The sequence below is a fragment of the Etheostoma spectabile genome, chromosome 10, assembly GCF_008692095.1.
Source record: "Etheostoma spectabile isolate EspeVRDwgs_2016 chromosome 10, UIUC_Espe_1.0, whole genome shotgun sequence".
NCBI lineage: Eukaryota > Metazoa > Chordata > Actinopteri > Perciformes > Percidae > Etheostoma > Etheostoma spectabile.
The window spans coordinates 331,520-349,957 of record NC_045742.1 but is presented as its reverse complement, the minus strand read 5'-3'; the positions used below and the strand labels follow the sequence as shown (position 1 = coordinate 349,957).

General features: G+C 41.5%; 5 protein-coding genes across 5 annotated transcripts; 4 read left to right on the top strand and 1 right to left on the bottom strand.

Annotated features, from left to right (window-relative positions):
• Nucleotides 1–501: 501 nt before the first annotated feature.
• LOC116696950 (protein Wnt-8a) lies at nucleotides 502–2,522 on the top strand. Its single transcript, XM_032528222.1, has 6 exons — nucleotides 502–572; nucleotides 708–741; nucleotides 887–1,025; nucleotides 1,287–1,412; nucleotides 1,520–1,662; nucleotides 1,851–2,522. Exons 1-6 carry the CDS (start codon nucleotides 502–504, stop codon nucleotides 2,415–2,417), a joined length of 1,080 nt encoding a protein of 359 aa, XP_032384113.1. The 3' UTR covers nucleotides 2,418–2,522.
• Nucleotides 2,523–2,881: 359 nt separating this feature from the next.
• Nucleotides 2,882–4,797, top strand: LOC116696949 (protein Wnt-8a). The gene is made up of 6 exons (XM_032528221.1): nucleotides 2,882–3,016; nucleotides 3,108–3,141; nucleotides 3,227–3,356; nucleotides 3,570–3,695; nucleotides 3,842–3,984; nucleotides 4,072–4,797. Exons 1-6 carry the CDS (start codon nucleotides 2,955–2,957, stop codon nucleotides 4,639–4,641), a joined length of 1,065 nt encoding a protein of 354 aa, XP_032384112.1. The 5' UTR covers nucleotides 2,882–2,954; the 3' UTR covers nucleotides 4,642–4,797.
• A 2,317-nt stretch (nucleotides 4,798–7,114) lies between these two features.
• On the top strand, nucleotides 7,115–10,968 carry lcp2b (lymphocyte cytosolic protein 2b). Its single transcript, XM_032528219.1, has 14 exons — nucleotides 7,115–7,219; nucleotides 7,832–7,894; nucleotides 8,003–8,049; nucleotides 8,139–8,201; nucleotides 8,291–8,319; nucleotides 8,416–8,456; nucleotides 8,606–8,801; nucleotides 8,940–9,035; nucleotides 9,142–9,222; nucleotides 9,327–9,381; nucleotides 9,489–9,567; nucleotides 10,045–10,119; nucleotides 10,252–10,401; nucleotides 10,592–10,968. Exons 1-14 carry the CDS (start codon nucleotides 7,142–7,144, stop codon nucleotides 10,715–10,717), a joined length of 1,179 nt encoding a protein of 392 aa, XP_032384110.1. The 5' UTR covers nucleotides 7,115–7,141; the 3' UTR covers nucleotides 10,718–10,968.
• Nucleotides 10,969–12,976: 2,008 nt separating this feature from the next.
• Nucleotides 12,977–14,339, bottom strand: syce3 (synaptonemal complex central element protein 3). Its single transcript, XM_032528220.1, has 3 exons — nucleotides 14,108–14,339; nucleotides 13,610–13,718; nucleotides 12,977–13,477 (listed from the first exon to the last, which is right to left on the bottom strand). Exons 2-3 carry the CDS (start codon nucleotides 13,716–13,718, stop codon nucleotides 13,311–13,313), a joined length of 276 nt encoding a protein of 91 aa, XP_032384111.1. The 5' UTR covers nucleotides 14,108–14,339; the 3' UTR covers nucleotides 12,977–13,310.
• A 650-nt stretch (nucleotides 14,340–14,989) lies between these two features.
• foxi3b (forkhead box I3b) lies at nucleotides 14,990–17,318 on the top strand. Its single transcript, XM_032528217.1, has 2 exons — nucleotides 14,990–15,840; nucleotides 16,033–17,318. Exons 1-2 carry the CDS (start codon nucleotides 15,240–15,242, stop codon nucleotides 16,590–16,592), a joined length of 1,161 nt encoding a protein of 386 aa, XP_032384108.1. The 5' UTR covers nucleotides 14,990–15,239; the 3' UTR covers nucleotides 16,593–17,318.
• The last annotated feature ends 1,120 nt before the right edge of the window (nucleotides 17,319–18,438 follow it).

Below are 18,438 nucleotides of genomic sequence, written 5' to 3'. Positions count from 1 at the left end.
AAATCCCCTAACAATAAATCCCTATAATATTTGTATATGTTTCAAGTCAATGGGTTGTTCTTAATGTGACTTAGGCGATCTCATAATAAAACTGAAATGAAATGATTATAGGATTATTAAGGGTTGTATCTGTCCTGATCGTAATGCTCATTTGGGATAATATATTCTGGATATGCTAAAACTGGTGGGAAGTGTCTGAGGATCAGAGCCTGGGAACGACAGGTGAATGAGTGAGAGCTGGTTAACTGTCTGCGTCACTTCTTTGAAGTGCACTTACGCACCGCCGGCTCCTGTTTGTCTATTGGATGCGGCCATCGATGTCGTCGTCGACGCTTTTTCACAGTGAAACGTTACCTGCACGACAAATCTGTCAATCAAAGGGACAAGACCATATAAATATCATCCGCGTGGAGTCCGGCTACAACTCCAGTGGCCTTCCTCTGTCTTGGCACTCACATCTGGAACCCAAACAAACAGGCCCCGGGTCGGAATACAGCTGTTATGGGACCTTTGCATCTCCTCCCAGCCATGGTTCTCGCCATGTGCTGCCAGGCTCAGTTTGCATTAGCTTGGTATGTCACTTGCTTTTGGATGAATGCATTTAAAAAAAAAAAAGTATATATATATACATACATATTAGAGTGGCATGTGCATTTGCTAGTATAGTAACCTGGGATTAACGTGGCTGTCTTCTTTTCTTTCTATAGGACGGTGAATAATTTCCTCATGACTGGACCTAAGGTAAACACATTTCCATTCATCTGCACGTATTGTGCGTAAAAGCTATTCTATTAATTCAAATATTTTTGGTGAATTTGTAATGACTTAATACATATTCGTATTGGTTAAATGCATTAATGACTAACGTCACCCTTTTTCTCCCAAGGCTTTTCTGACCTATGCCGGTAGTGTGCAAGTGGGCGCACAGAGTGGAATATATGAGTGTAAACACCAGTTCGCGTGGGAGAGGTGGAACTGCCCAGAAAACACGCTCCAATTATCCACACACAACGGCCTTCGAAGTGGTAAGACATTTGTATATATATGTGTATATATATATATCATTGGCATGACTTGCAGCAGTGGGGTGGAGAGGTGATGAGTTCAATTCCTGCAACTGTCAACTTTGCTAAAGCACAAAGTTAATCCTTCAACGCAGAGAAGGGGCTGCTGGTTGTGCGCTCTGAGTTAACCCCAGCGTTGCCTTTACGCACGGATTACGCGCGGTATTAGAAAGTAGAATTGCTTGCTAACTAAAACATTGTGATATTTCTCACTTATTGCAGCCACAAGAGAGACGGCTTTTGTCCATGCCATCAGCGCGGCCGGAGTGATGTACACGCTCACCAAGAACTGTAGTATGGGAGACTTTGACAACTGCGGCTGTGATGACTCCAGAATTGGACAGACAGGTACGTACTTTTCTATGCTATACGTGGTTTATTTACAACTAAACTTAATTACTTGAGACTTTCTATTCCAAAAAACGGAATAACAGTTTGCGTTTTTGAATCCCTAGGTGGTAGAGGGTGGATCTGGGGAGGGTGCAGTGATAATGTGGCCTTTGGAGAGAAGATCTCCAAACAGTTTGTGGACGCGCTGGAAGGTGGACATGACTCGCGCGCATCAGTCAACCTACATAACAACGAGGCAGGCAGACTGGTAAACTATGATTTTACTATTATAAGTCACTTAAGTTTGTTATCACTTTGAATGTATGTTCTCAAATTGAAACATTAATGAATAAATCCTTGGATGAAAAGTGATTTGTCACTGCCATTTACGCATGAACTGAAATCCAAGAAGGAGAAGACAGTGAAAGGTAACATTTCTCTCAACTCTCTTCGCAGGCCATCAAAGCTACCATGAGGAGAGCCTGTAAGTGTCACGGAGTGTCTGGGAGCTGCAGTATCCAGACCTGCTGGATGCAGCTGGCCGACTTCAGAGAGGTGGGCAACTACCTGAAAGTGAAGCACGAACATGCAAAGAAACTTGAGATGGACAAGAACCCAGTGAGGGCTGGGAACAGCGCGGACTACCGAGGAGCCATAACGCAAGCTTTTCGAAGCATTGCTCGTACAGAGCTTATTTACCTGGAGGATTCCCCGGATTACTGCGTCAAGAACCACAGCCTGGGATTTCAGGGCACCGAGGGACGGGAGTGTCTGAAAGGTGACAAGAGCATGTCCCAGTGGGAGAGAAAGAGCTGCCGCAGGCTGTGCTATGGATGCGGCCTCAGAGTGGTGGAGAAGCGCATTGAGGTTGTCAGCAGCTGCAACTGCAAATTCCACTGGTGCTGCACAGTCAAGTGCGACAAATGCACAAAAGTTGTTACTAAATATTACTGTGCGCGTAAAGAAGGTGGGAGAACACCACAGAAAAAAACGAAGCGCAGACAGCACGCACGCCGGCACTGATTGCCATTTGTTGCAAAGACTATCATCACACTTCATTTATTTCAACAATATAGACATCAATAACCATTATTATGTTTACAAGAATGCTATTTTCATTTTCAACTATCACCTGAAGCCTTTTAATGCACTTGATCGTATTCATTTGATTATGTATGTTAATCAAACTCTCCACGCATGCTCCCCCGTTTATGTTGGTGTTTAGGGGATGATTGGTTGGATTTGTCTTCTGTGAAGTCTCAACAATATTTTACATGTACTTTTACTGAAAAATGTAAATAAATATTTGTAAACAACATGCATGACTCAAACAGATGTGTATCATGGTGCCCTGGTGTCATACAGCCTGGGAGAAAGTAACCGGTTGCCATCCTTTGAAGTGCGCATATAGGCGTTTCCTGAACACGTTAACCAATCAGCTCTCTCGGACCTCGGGGACAAAGAACAAGAGTTCTTCATTCAAATAAAAGAGAAAGTTGCAGCACACCGGGCCAAAATAACTACATATCTACTTTGAGGGATAAAGGTGTATAGGTGAAAATGGTGTATTCATTATTCTGGCTCCTGCCTCTTTTCTACAAAATGGGTCCGGGACATGCTTGGTAAGAGACTATCTACACCGCTTGCATCTTTTCTGTAGTTGTAGTCTTAAGACAAACTGAGCTCATACGTTTTCCTCTATCTTCTTTTCAGGGTGGCAAGTAACTTTCTTATGACGGGACCCAAGGTAAATAGAACAGATTCATCTGACAAGTTCTGGATACCTTTTAAAAATGTGAATCAGGCCACAAAATGACATGCCTCTCCCGCAGGCCTATCTCACCTATGCAAGAAGCGTGCAGGGGGGCGCGCAGGCTGGGATTGAGGAGTGCAAACACCAGTTTGCCTGGGATAGATGGAACTGTCCGGACAGTGCAACTCAGCTCAAAGGACTAAAACGCGGTAGGATGAGATGGTCAATTCCCTTTTCTTCAAACGAATGCGTGTTAGGGTCAAGGCCTAGCTATTAGTTACATGTTGCATTCATTGTCATGTTACAGAAGCCCGTTTCATTTGTTGTAAAAGGTATTTGTTAAAGTATTTCCTACAGAAATTTCTTTTATATTGGTTGATCACTTATATAAAATGTGATGGGCACTTTTCTCTCTTTACCAGCCACCAGAGAGACTTCTTTCATCCACGCTATCAGTGCAGCGGGGGTCATGTACACTCTGACCAGGAACTGTAGTCTGGGAGACCTCGACAACTGCGGCTGTGATGTCTCCAAAAACGGAAAAATTGGTAAGGTTCTTGGCAAAAACACACGTTACAGAATATGAATGAATATGAATATGAAATGGTTTGCGTTGGCATGTTGTGTCGATCTATTGAAGTTCTGCTATGTCCTTTGTTTTGGTGACCTGATGTATGTGATATTTGGTGAGCAGGCGGCCGTGGCTGGCTGTGGGGTGGCTGCAGTGATAACGTGGATTTCGGAGAGAGGATTTCCAAACAGTACGTGGATGCGCAAGAGACCGGTCAGGACTCCAGGGCTGCTGTCAACCTGCACAACAACGAGGCCGGGCGGCTGGTACGTTCTAGTCACAGCACAAGCATTTATTTGACATTACAGTTTTAAAGTTGTTGGCAGTTAACAACTTTCGCTGGTTTCCGACAGGCCGTAAAGGCAACAATGAAGCGCATCTGTAGATGCCATGGCATGTCTGAGAGCTGCAGTGTCCAAACCTGCTGGACACAGCTGTCAGATTTCAGAGAAATCGGCAACTACTTGAAGATCAAGCACGGTCAAGCTCAAAAACTGGACATCGACAAAAAGCGAATGCGGGCTGGCAACAGCGCGGATAATCGAGGGGCCATCGTGGGCGCGCTTGGCGGCGTCGCGCAGACAGAGCTCATCTACCTGGAGGACTCCCCGGACTATTGCAGGAAGAACTCCAGCTTGGGGCTTCACGGCACCGAGGGCAGGGAGTGCGTGCAGCACGGAGAGGGTTTAACCCAGTGGGAGAGGCGTAGCTGCCGCAGGTTGTGTCATGAATGCGGCCTGAGGGTGGAGGAGAGGCGCACGGAGGTGGTGAGCAGCTGCAACTGCAAGTTCCACTGGTGCTGCACAGTGAAGTGTGCGGACTGCTCTCAGGTTCTAGTCGAACACGTGTGCGCCAGGAGGGAAGGTACCGACGGGCACGGCGTTAAACGGAAATACCGTGAGCCCAAGTTAGAGCAAAAGTAGTAGATGGATCTGTTACCATGCATCACTCTAAAGTCTGTACATCAAGATGTTAAATGGCTGTTTGCACTTTTCATGTCTCCTCTAAATACTTGAGTGTCTATTTATGAATACTATGTTTTGTTTAATTAAAATAGTAATAAAGACTTCTGAATGGCACGTTTGATTATTTATTAGTAGCAGTAGTATTAGTATTAGCAGTATTTCCGTCGGCCCTAATAAACCAGGATCATTGGATTTCATGAGGGGGAACACCAGTTTAGTATAAGAATGAATCGAATACACTTAACTGAGGATTACATGGATAACATGGTGCAGTTCACACCTATCCAAGGTGTTGATCCACTATCACTTTGATGTCAACGTGTATTGATATCATTCAAGGAGCAGTGAGGCTTTCAAAGACAAATTAGGGAAGCATTTCCACCGCTAGAAGTTTATTTGGCCTGATAATCTGGGACACCACTGCCTATACCAGCCGTTGTCACATCCCACAGGCAAAGCAAATGTATCCCAATACATCAGCGCTTGGGAGGGGAGACGCGTTCACAGACTGGAACAGAAATGGTGACCAAACTGCTTCTCATCAAAGGTCCAGATATTACATTGCAAACCTTGTGAGTCGACATTAATGGCCTAAAAATAAGCGTGATTCAGACTCTACATTGAAAGCAAGTGAAATATCTAATAATCTTGTAATCTGTTATAATGTGCAAGTAATTAGGTCTAAGAGAAGCCTTGTCTCTGCCCACTGGCCTATGTGTCTTAAGAGCCATTCATTTCCCCCCTTCTCTCCTCTACCCCCCGTTTCTCCAAAATATCTTCCTCTCAGCTGGAGGTGTCATAAATCTGCCACTGTCTCAGCTAAATGAGTGATGGCATGGATATTACCTTCATGAGGGGGTCCATGCCTGGGGGAGAGGGGATGGGACAAAGCTGTTTCACTACCTTTACAGACCAGTTAAAGCCGTAAATAACAAGATAAGTGAGACATACAGCACAGATTATCCTTACATTATATAGCTGATCAACTGGTGTTACTTCTAGAGGAACTCTGGAAACTTTATTTAGTGAACACTGCTGGTTCTTAAAAAATTGACATATAAGCTCTGGGCGCTGATAAAAAAAAAACACCCACACTGCAATAGAAACACTGTCAAACAAGAAACAGCTCCATGTAAATGAATATCATATGGTAGACAAAATGGGTTTCTGGGGCAGCAAATGGCTTACAAGAAAGGACAGAAAAGATGAGAAACTATCACTACACACAGAGTTAAAAAATCCTGACAGTAGAAGGGACAAGTAACACTCTCATAGACCAAAACCCTCCCTCCCATCCTTCCCATGTGTCTGTTTGCTTCTGGAGATGTCCTGTATTTCCCATGCTGTCCTGCTGTGTGTTAATGAAGGTTTCACCCCACTGGAAGCCCTCAGCGATCCGCCCCTTTTCTCCGCTTTCCACGGAGTGCATTATTGGCTCGATATTGTTCCCATATGATGGCTATCGCTTGGTAGAGCTAACACAAGTTGCTGATCAAATTTCTGGGGAGAGGGTCATTTATTTATCTTGCAACAGTTTTGAAAATATGAGCATTTTTCAAACATGTTGGACTTAATAAAAACAACCACACATTTACAGGGATTTACTACCTTGCTAAAGGCATTGCATCTCTTGCTTTATAATTATACTGTATTTCTTGCCTCTTATGCAATAAGTGGCAGTATCATGTCTTTCATGGGTGGGGGGGGGGGTGATATAGTGATATGATTCCCAATGAGGATTGAAGAGGAAAACAGGGGAGGAGGGGGCGATTTCCCACAGGGACCCCCCAGGAAGACTCTTGTATTCCCCCAGACATGCCTGGGGGTCTTGGGAGATGTGAGCGTGATTGATCATTTCTTCTCTCGGCTGCCCTCCTCTCTCACCTGGGTGTGAGATACCAAGAGGCCTGTGGCAGGCCGCAGGCTGCATGCTGGCATACAAGATCTGACACCGCCTTCAACAATGCCATGTCATGAATTACAATAAAAAGCATGTATGAGGTCGCAACATGACTCAGAAGAAACATCTCCAAGCAGCAACATCAATCTATAAATAAAACTGTTTAGAAGAGTATGTCAACATCTGATCTAAATACACATACATTTGTTTAGATCTAATCATATTTAAAATAAATCAGCATTTCACATTAAATTAGACACATACATTTGCATAAACTAAAATGATAACCACAGTATGCAGCTACATGCCTGTGGTAGTGTACGTAGGTGTGTGAAAGGAAATAAGCAGGCTCTATATTTAGACATAGATATACTCTGCGGTGTGCATGGGCTTAAGTTAGTGCAGTTGCTTTAAAACCACAGAAACTTTTTACTTAAGTCTGTTACACAAAAGACACGACGAGGCACCACAAAAAAGCTTATTTAAAGGTTAGAGAGATGATTCTAGACTTTCATTATAAAGGCAGGTTGACTATGTTGAGGACTTTCATTTTCAAGCATGAGTTTAAACAACGCTCCCTCTAAAGTGGAAGTGATGGGATGGAATCCCCAAAGTCTAGCTGACTACATGAGGAGGGTGAGTAGCAAAAGAGAAGCATCACGTTGAAATAAATGTTTATTCATCTTCAGGGTTTCAAACAAAACGCAGAGTCTCAAAAGTACTTGCATATTAAATTGTTGTATTCAAATTGAATAAAAGCAGCTACAACACCACAGAATTAAATTCAAACATTTCAGTGAGCATTAGAAGTAGCCTTACATGGACATGGGAAAAGACCGGTTTAAAATTATTTCAAACCTAGAACACAGTACTTAAGCTCATTTAAGTACATATAGTTATGTATAACATTTTAATTTTTAAAAACGTTAGACTTCTTAAGACCCCGCGGAAACCCTAATCCTCTGTCGAGTACCTTAGCTCCATTTTTGTTAAATTTTGATATGTTTATCTCAAATAGGCTTGTACAATATGTATGTAACTAAGTAAAGGATATAATTCATATTGCTTGAGTAATGTATGCAACAGTTCAATGTTTAGTCTATTAGAATATATATTTTCTGAATTTTCAAAGTAAGTTTTGGAAATTTAATGCAGTGTATTTCATAATACTAAACCTAAAAAGTGGAACAATTTCAGAAAATTATTTAACTCATTTGCCAGCTCTAAAAGTGTGTAACATCTTCTCAGCTTAAGTTATCTGGCTGCGACACATGTGTGACAAAGGGCAGCATAACTGGAGCCCGGTTCATGGTGAGAAAGTGTATCTCTCTGAAGTCCTTTACACTTATTTACTATTCCAAAATACTCTGAGCAATTGATTTTCTATATTTCATTTATATTGAAATCTACATCCTCCAGCAAATGACTGCACATGAACTTCAAGGGTTCCCCAGCCTTTACGTCCCGTGAGTGTGACTGAAGATATATTTATTTCATTGACACTTCACAGTTTTCCAACCATAAATAATGTTTAGAAATGGTCTTATCTTGACAGAATAATTACTAAGATCCAAAGTGAAATCAACAAGGGGGAACAGAGGAGGGCCTTGGGTCATACGTAAGAAAACAGATTATATCTTTCAGCTTCTACCGAGTGTGACACTGTAACGGACCGAATCATCATTTTCTTATTTATTTTTTGTGCAGACCAAAGGCACAAAAGTACCCAAAACAAGGTAAAGAACACTTGGATTCAACTATACTACTGGTGTGATAAAGCCTTGATTCCTTTAGACCTGATGCTATTCTTTTCACGGTTTATTTCCCTAAAGTATTTGTACAGAATGAAGATGTTTGGGACTCTGATGAGTTTGTAAGTAAAAAGCTTAAGTTATTTTTTAAGTTTTAATCATGCAAACTTCAGGGTCAAAGTCAAAGCACATTAAAAATGAAGTGACAAAAGTAATAGATCACAAAACTGTATTTTGTACGTGTCATTTCATATTCCTGGGCTGTGGGCAGGACAATGACAGTGATGATGACTGTGAAGGGCCACACCAGGAGGAAGGGGAAGACAGATACATCTGTGCTCTGAATGAGCCACAAACAGCTGAGCAACGAGACAGTGACAAGACCTATAAAGAGAACTACGAGAGACCTTCCTCTGAGGACATAAGGAAGCCAACTCCAGCTCCAAGAGGGGCTACACTTCAGGACAGTCAGTGCTAGCTGTACACATGTGAAAACATATCTGTGTAATCTGTTGCCTTTCATTTTATATGCTGTAAAAACAGAATTGGTGATTACATTTGCTGCAGGTCTAATTTAAAAAAAATCTGTGTACGTATGGGAGTAGATCCGGTTAATGAGCCAATCCCTGCTGAAAGGACCTTAAAACCTCCACACCCCCGCCCACCAAGAATGACCCCTCAGAGACCTCTTAGAGCACCAGGTGACTGTATAATTAACACTTCCTCCCCCACCCAACTTAATGATGACCATAATGTTGATAATCTAAACCTTATGTAAAACATGTTTTACTATTTTCCAAACACCAGCGAGCCAACCCAGTCTGCATATCGATAGGAGCAAGATGCCTGGGCAATGTGGCCCATCCCAGACAGACCTTTCGAAACCAAGTACGTGCAGCTTATTATGTTTGGAGTGGTTGTAACAGTTAAACAGCAACATGTCATCACAATCATACACATTTCTGTTTCGCATCATCCATCATGTCCACAAGAGGGCAGCGCTGTCAAGGCTCCTGGAGTTCCCAGACCTACAGATGTGGCCAACAGGTAGGCCAACCTGAAACAATGTGTAAGTCTAACATGCCCTTCATTGTGGATAATGCAATTATTGAAGTTGCTTTTTTAATAATTTTTCATTTCATCTCTCTTCCAAGAACATGTAAACTCATTCCATGTCCTCCAGTGCCAAAACAGCCTGTTAAGGTTAACAATTCAATACCAGGACCAAGTGAGGTAAGAATCCAAAGTGGAATCACTACTGAGTCCTGATTTTCCATTCATAACACATATGATATTAGAGCTTTTCTGTGCAATTTCACACTTTGGAGTACTTTCGGAATGGAAACAGCAGATGGCGATGTTGTAAAAAGAACGTCATGGTGGGCCCCTTATGTCTGCTCTGTACTCAGGGGATTTGCATTTTATTCACTAGGTTGGTTGATTGTGATTATCTGTTACGTTCCTTTTACAATAACAAAAATGTCAAAACACATTTCTGTCACTGCAAAAGAGACATAAGAAATATATAGTTTAAGATAAGATAGACTTTATTGTTCCAAAGAAAATTTGTCTTGGACACAGTAGTACCTGCTTTTTTTGAAGAAAAAAATAAATAAATAAAAACAGTGCACTCATTCAGTATATGTACAGATTGCCACCAACCAACAAATGATTTAGTCCTTACTGTGACTCAAACGATGTTGTACCCAGGGCTTGGATCCCAGCTGGTATGTAGGGAAGGTGACCAGACATCAAGCTGAAGTTGCAGTCAGAGAAGCAAACAAGGTGAGGTGCTGCCTCCCAGTCTCGCATATCTCATCCTCCTCTTTCTAGAGCACAGAACACACATACACAAACAGGCAGCTGAAATTGCACACAACTTTATTTGCAAAATCATTTTAAAATGTGTGTCTTTAGGATGGGGCATTTGTGATTAGGGACAGCTCACAAGGCGCGGTTGAGCACCCCTACACCCTGATGCTGTTGAAACAAGGCAAGGTTTACAACATTATGATCCGTAACCAAGGCAACTCCTATTCCCTCGGCACTGGCCTCAAAAACATCAAGGTAAACTGAAAATGATGATGCCATTAACTACAATGTTGAAAAGACAGGAAAAAGCCAGTCTGTGTTGACTTGAAGCAAACTGGAAAGTTCACATCTTGTGGCACGCCTCTGGGGGGGGGGGTGCTGCCGACTTGTGCTGTGCTGCGTCATTAGGTCCCTGTCATTTTGTTTGTGTCCTGCTGTGCTGTAGAATTTCCCCGGGGTGAAGGAGATGATTACCCACCACACACACACCCCACTGCTGCTCATTGATGCCACAGACCAGAGCTCTGAAGCGCAAAGCCAGTGTTGCCTGCTGCACCCTGCGGGACTCTGACAACCAACAACAAGCTTAACGTGGGTGTTTGCATCGGTCACTGTATGCTAATGTATGCGACTTGTTCACAAGCTTTTTTTAAACAACCAAACAAATGTCACAATTTTCACAAAACAAAAAGGTCATAGTTATGTAATTTCTCTTTTTAGTAACTCCACTTGTACTTTTAGTTAACAGAATGAGAGAAAAATGAATGACTATTACATGACTGATGGATTGTATATTTTATTAAACAATGTTTTCAAGACGCACAGGATTACCTCTGTTCTTCATGCCTCAAGTCAGCCTGGGGGCTGATGCTTCCGTGCCTCTTGGTTTTTCCAAAAACGGCAACTTGTCAGGGTGGCCAACACAAACGATCAGATCACATTGCCTCAGCTGGGTTCGCACTGCTGGCAGGAAACAAATACCTTGTTTCACAAGTGCCACAGGTCCACACAGTTCTGAGATGTCTACAGGTTCCAGACCACACCTGATCACTGAGAAATTGCTTTACTAATCAAGTGTGAATGTTTAATTAGATAGTGTAGTGTTGATGAACAGAATTGCTCCACAATGAAATGCACAATGAAAACAGAAGAGCTACTCACAGCTGGAACAATTTAAAAACAATTTGGGGTGAGAAAGAACAGACATACTAAATGTGGATTTTTATCTTTTTGTTTTTCACAGGTTTTCAAATTTGAAACTGGCAACGGCTCTTAAGAGTAACAGGTTGACATTTGCTCGAGCGTGTCTTTCATCATTTTGAATTAGTACAAAATGTATACATTTTGTGTATACTACAAGCCAAAACAATGTAGTGTATACATATATATATATATATACACATGTACATATATATATACATATACATACACACACACACACATATATTTTTTTATTTTTATTTATTATTATTATTATTATTTTTAAAAAGGGACACAGCCAAAACAACACACGTCTGATGTTTGTCTCCAGGCTATGAGTTGTTAGTATAAGCACTTAGTTCTCTTCAAGTATGACAACACATTAATAAGACCCCTTTGACGGCCTCTTTGCCCACAACTGTGCCCCCTGGCCAAAAAAAGTATCAACATCATTCCTTGTATCAAATGACATGATGGACAGTCATGTGTGTGATATTGTTCCGTTTTTCCTATCTATGTATTCTATCATGTAGTAACTCTGCACCACTGACATCTACAAGCAAAGCTAAGTTGAGCAGCAGTTGGTGTACAATATTCCAATTTTGCTTATCACATGTCAGATCTAGGACAACAGCTACATCATGAGTTTTGCATATTTGCAAATCAATCAACAATCTACTTACTGGCATAATTAATGCTTACTGATATTTTGGAAGTGTAAAGTGAGCGAAAGGGGATAAACAGACAGACATACATGCCAGTTTATCCATGGAGTTAGATAAGGAGTCCAGCCCTTTCAGTATGTGTTCCAGATCAATGCAGGCAGCTGAAGTAGCTTGTTCTGTGCTTTCCATCTGAAAAAGAATTGCATAAGAAAAAGCTATAATGTTAAATATAATTATATACCATACACAAAATCTTATCAACTTGAATGGCAATTCTGAATGCTGGGGTATCATCATGTGGTGGAATTTCCAGAAACACCATGGTGTAGTATGATGAAACAAAAGGGAAAGCTTAGACAACATCAGGTCCTTCATAGGTCATATTCTCGTCAGGGGACAAGAATATCCGGCCAGTCTCTAATAACCAAACTCGTTGATGTATAATTATGTTTGTCTCCCTACAGATTCCGAGAATCTAGGCAGCTGTATGATAAGGGCATGTTTTGTTTCAGGACTGTCTCCTTTTGGAGGTCGGTGGGACAGATGCACTTTTGCATACTTCCAAGAAAGAGACAGAGGCTGAACTAGAATTCAGCCTGTGAACATCTGTGTTTATTAATATATTTGTTTACCTTAAAGGTTCAGCTAAATGTAACGCCTGGAGCATAAGTTTAAACACACCTTCAGGAGAACAGGAACTTTGGGACAGAGTCGGGATGGCATTGCACAATAAAACATTGTGGTTAAACTGTACTGCCTGCTTAATTGTCTCCTCATTTGAGTGTTCATTAAATTCCCTAGTGTAAGAAATCAAAATCTCCTGGATCTTGAATATGTGAAATGAGCTGTGCTGCTCCAGAGTTTTTCTTTAACAAATCCTGACTTAATTATAAAAGGATATTAATACAAGACAAATTAGGTGCCAGAAATGTAAGTATATAAAAGATCACAAAAAGAACAAAATCTCTTTTTTTATGTTTTACTATCCAATTTAACAGGTCAGAAAACGTTATAACCTACAAAACAAATAAAAATGTGCAGGACAAGCTAACATCAACTAACAACAATCAAAGACCTGCAGTCTTGACATTAGTGAATAAAACTCTTTTACAGCTAAAAGTAAGCTAAATTGTGTCTTAGAGCGGAAACATCAGTCCAAAGACCTGCTCCTAAATAGCACAGTAAACACTGAAACAGAGCTTTAGCATTTACTTTGAAACAACATTTACAAGTTTTATCAAGAATTGCCACTTCAGCTCAGTGCTGTAGTCTTGTAAACTAAAAACTCTGAAATCCCATCTAAGTAGGTGAGTCAGGACACATGTCCATCTCTGGCTCCTGTTGTTGGTCTCCACAGACACCAGCAAAGCATCTGTGACAGGCTTCTTCCAGCTTGTCCATAGCGTCCCCCAGCTCAGGACTGGTCCGCAGTGCCACCAGGTCGTAAGCCATCCATGTCAGCTTCACTACAGGTGGCCAGAAAACACCTTAGTTAACATCTCCATACCACAGGCATCGGTGTCTCCAATGACTGCAATATTACAAGAAGCCAGGCTAACGCCAGTGCTGTAAGACAAAGTTACAGAAGTTAACGTTACCTGATATATTTTCAACTTCTTCTATAATTCTCTCCAAATCCTTGTTCAGCTCCAACACGTCGTCGTCGATGTTGAGCGGAAGCTCGGGGAGCGAAGATAAGTCGGCCATCTGAATTACAAACCGGCAAATGGCTTTTACAAGCTGTCGGTTAAGTAGACCGAGCCAGCAGTACTGCTAGCTAGCTAGTCACACAGAGACTTCTCCGCTAAATCCTACCCTCAGCCAACACTGACGAGCCGGTCCTGCCGTTAGCCTGTCATTGCAGCAGAGGTAGCTAAACGTTAGTTAGCTAGCTAGCTAGCTAGTTAGCTAACGTTAACGTTAGCTTAACATACAACGTCACGTTAGCAAGGTGCACTTTAAATTTAGATTATGGCTGATTTTCATTCATTAAGAGGAACAATGGTAACGTCACCTAAAATTACTAGCTGACATTTTAATAAGCAGCTTATGCGTTAACGAGGTATCCATATAATTAAGAAATGTGCAAAGCTTACGATAGAGAGCTGTTCCCGTTCTTCAGTAAATCGACGACAGTTTGAAATAGAAAGTTCTCGCGGCTAATTTCAGAAAAAAACGATGCATTTAATTTTAAAACGTGATGAGGTAACTTCCGACGTTTGCCAAGATGCACAACCTGCCGCTGACAGTACTCTAGGCTATATATATATATATATATATATATATATATATATATATATACAGTACAGTCTATGGGCTATATATGGCTATTGTCACTGCAGTACTATTATGAGCCCATTGTTCCTACTACTACAATACCCAGGCAATATATAGATCATAGAAGTATGATAAGGCCTATAGTGCTGGTTTTAAGAGGCCATTACATTTGTTATTGTTTTGTTCATCATAATTCTTAGTCTTTATTAAGGATTATACGTGTGGCCCAAGCTTTACTAAATATATGAATGTAATGTAATATAAATGTTACATTAAATATTATCCATAGGCTTATTTCAAAATAAGTTAACACTAGTCACAAAATGTTATTTTTTCTCTAGCAGGTTGTTCATCTTCCTAGTGAATAAGATGTCCATGACAGCAGATTATGATATGTATGATTTAAATGTAGGCTATAATCTAAATAGGCCAAACTGTATTATTTCAGTCTGTTTAAATTTGCATCATAATCATCAAAACATTAAAGATGAGTGAATTTAACTCACTTAATGCTGGAGTAACAATTTGAGTGGAAAATGATTCAATTGAGGCTGAACAAAACCCCTGGAGGAACTGAACTAGCTGACAGCAGGGGAAAAAAGCAGAGAGAAAGTAGGAACAGACTACTCACCTGAGAAAACAACCAATCAAATGAGGCAAGGGGCGTTTCCAGGGAAACAGATAAAGCAGGTATGACAGGTGACATCTTGACACAAAGCAAGGGCAAGCAGGCAAGAAAGGGGTGGAGAAGAGTAGTCTACAACTTGGGAGTGTAGAGACCATCATTTGGATCAGCTCACATTCAAATACCTGCAAAGGTTTAAACAAGGAAAGGACTTTCAGGGGCGAAACCACTGCAACAATAAAAAAAAAAAAGCTGGCATAGAAAGGAAGGACATCTAAAGTCAAAGGGTTGAGAGAAGGATCTGAGAGGTGAGAAAAAATTTCACAATGTCTTCATTTGAGGCTCAGGGCCAGTCTCCTCCTCGGTGTGGCCCACAGTTCCCCAGCCTCGGCCAGGAGCCCCCTGAACTCAGCATGTACAGCGAGTGTTACTACCCTCCTCCTTCACTGCCGAGTCCTCAGCGCACCGCTCCGACGTCCTACGACCTGAGCGACTACACCACCTCCTCCCCAAACCCTTACCTCTGGTTCAACGGCTCCGGCATCAACACCTCGCCGTACCTGTCTACTTCCGGCCCACCTGGTAACCCCGGTCCTCCCTTTGTCCCTCAGCACTATGGCATGCAGAGGCCGTACCTGGGTCCTGCTGGACCTGGAGGTCCCGGAGGGGAGTTGAGCTGGTTCTCTCTCCCTTCACAGGAAGACCTGATGAAGCTTGTCAGGCCACCTTACTCCTACTCCGCTCTCATCGCCATGGCTATCCATGGAGCACCAGACAGGAGACTGACACTAAGTCAGATTTACCAGTACGTGGCTGACAACTTTCCTTTCTACAACAAGAGTAAAGCAGGCTGGCAGAATTCCATCAGACACAACCTGTCACTCAATGACTGCTTCAAAAAAGTACCAAGAGATGAGGATGATCCAGGTAATTGTTCTTTGTTTGTTATGGGCTCTGTTTTGAATATCTCTCTCTAGGAATGGAGAAAACCTAATTTGCATATACAGTTTTACTATGTTGCTTTTTGAATATGCTGTTCTTGGTGTGTTGTGTTGCAAAGCTTTTTTCCCTTTTTTCAAATCGATATTGAACCTCATCAACTCTACATTCTTGTCACAGGCAAGGGCAACTACTGGACACTTGACCCAAACTGTGAGAAGATGTTTGACAATGGAAACTTCCGACGCAAAAGGAAGAGGAAATCTGATTTCCTGGCCGGTGGTGATGGCGGCTCAGGGGCTCCAGAGTCAGGTGACAGTGAGAGGGGCAGCCCCAAACACTCAACTGCCCTTAACATCTCTCCCACAGCAGACAGGATCCCCTCCCCTTCATCATCCGGTCCAACACCTTGCCTTAGCAGCTTCTTATCCGAGATGTCTGGAGTGTCTGCAGCTAATGAGTTGGGAGCTGATGGGTTAAGCAGGCCACTGCACCTTTCTTTAGATGGGCCTCATAGACCCACGCAACCTGGAAGCTTTGGCAGCTACTCCCCCAACTCAGGTGGCCCAGAGTGGGTGCCACAAGTGGCAGCTTCTTCAGTTCTCTCCTCTTCACCCACCCACTCTTCCCTGGGTTACACTAGCCCCATTCTCAGCCAGTACAATGGGTCCAGTGGGCATTTCTATCCTACACTGAGCTCGACAGGAATCATCTATCATCGTGAGGGGACAGAGGTTTAATAGGACATTAAGGGGGGAAGGTTTGGTTTGAAAAGACTCTTAAAAGGAAATTTTACCTGCCTGATGTTTGAGTAAGGTTCGGTTGTGAAAGACAATACGCACACAAACACACAGCGTTTGCGCTGACTTAGACCGTTAAGATCACTATAGCGTGTGAAAGCAGAGTAAAAAGGCTTTGATTCCCACAGTAACTGCTGAGTCAGCAGCAATGGACTACAAGCGTCACTCCCTGAAACCGCAGTCAGCCTCGCTATCAGATCCTCAGTCAGCTTTTTATTCAAACTCCAGCTAGTCTCTATCAGATCTGACTCATTATTAACAGATCCTGGATCTGATCTGCTGACATCAGGTCATTCCACACTGCTATCTGGGATTCTTTCACGGTATCACCCATACAACGCTCACACAGCACATTTAGAGGAGTAGTTAAATTACACCATTGTCGACATAGCGTGTATAGGAATTAGCAAAAGGTAAAAGGTATAGTTTCTTTCATGTTTTTTTTGTAGAACTAAATCTAAACAATCTGATGGACTTACAGTCGTGGATGGTAGTAGACCTAATTGTACTTAATATAAAATGTAAATATGTCAATGTGTTGTGTAATGTTATACATTTATATCGTCAGTTTGTTGGTGCAACTGTTTGTACAAAATTGATTCATAATGTATGGTACATGCTATATATGTTGTGTTTTTGATATGAATAAAAAGTTTTAGAGTTCTACAATTGGATTTCTCTTTCATTTTCATAATGAATAATTATTAGTTAAGAGCTATTGATGATATTATATCTTTAAAAGATCCACCCCCTCTTAAAAAAAGAAAAACAGTAAGTAAGACATTAAGCACTGACAGAAAAACAGCCCTGTCTGAAAAGCGATGACCAGTAGAGTACCTGCATGTTGGTGTAACCCGATCTTTGTGTGATGGATAGTTAACTGATTCTCTTAAACGGTAAAAAAAAACCATTCCCATGCTATCCCTCTTTGCTACGCTAAACAAATCCATTTCTACACATATACTGCTAACTGGACCTGTAACTGGGAAAAGCTGCAAAGATGCTGAGCATGAATTAACTGTTAAATAAGCAGTCACTCAACGCAGCAACAACATTCAGAAATGCCCTCCAAGCAGAATGTTAGGATGAATTTCACCACCACAGACAGTTGAGACTCTGAAAGATAACCAAAACATTGTACACAGGCAATGCGTGCTTTATTGTCACATGCACAGAGAAACAGGTTTGTAGTGTATTAAGACATTCCCAGATTGCTTTCTTCTGTAACTGCCAGGTACTTAAAAGAAAGAAAAAAAGATACAGTACATAGAAGAAACAATCGTAATGTAATGTAAAAAGTGTTATAATATAAAAACAAAGATACCATAATACCAGCAGTGCACATTTGTGAACAATTAGGTTTTCAGATGCACTGCAGTGAAAGGAGTCTGAACTGGGATGTATCAATTGTAATATGCTGATGTCTGTTATATGTGTTTATACAGCATTTGTAATCCATATACATTAATAAAAAAAATACATTGGATATTCTGACAACTAAAACACACAAGTCCCCCACCCACTTTTAAATTTGGGCTTTACTTCATCCTCACCTAAACTAGCCAGTTAGTAATAGCTGCGCTGGTTAATTTATCTAACCCGATTTGTTAACTTGTGAGAAATAGTGAAATTTGCCAATCATTTTAATGGTTTTATTCTGTTCTTGGGTTGTTTTCCACACATGCTTTTGAAAGAAATATACACCCTTAGGCCTTTATTTACCCAGAAACAAAGGCAGCATGACAGTCATTTACACTAAACATAGAAAGAAAGAAAGAAAGAAAGA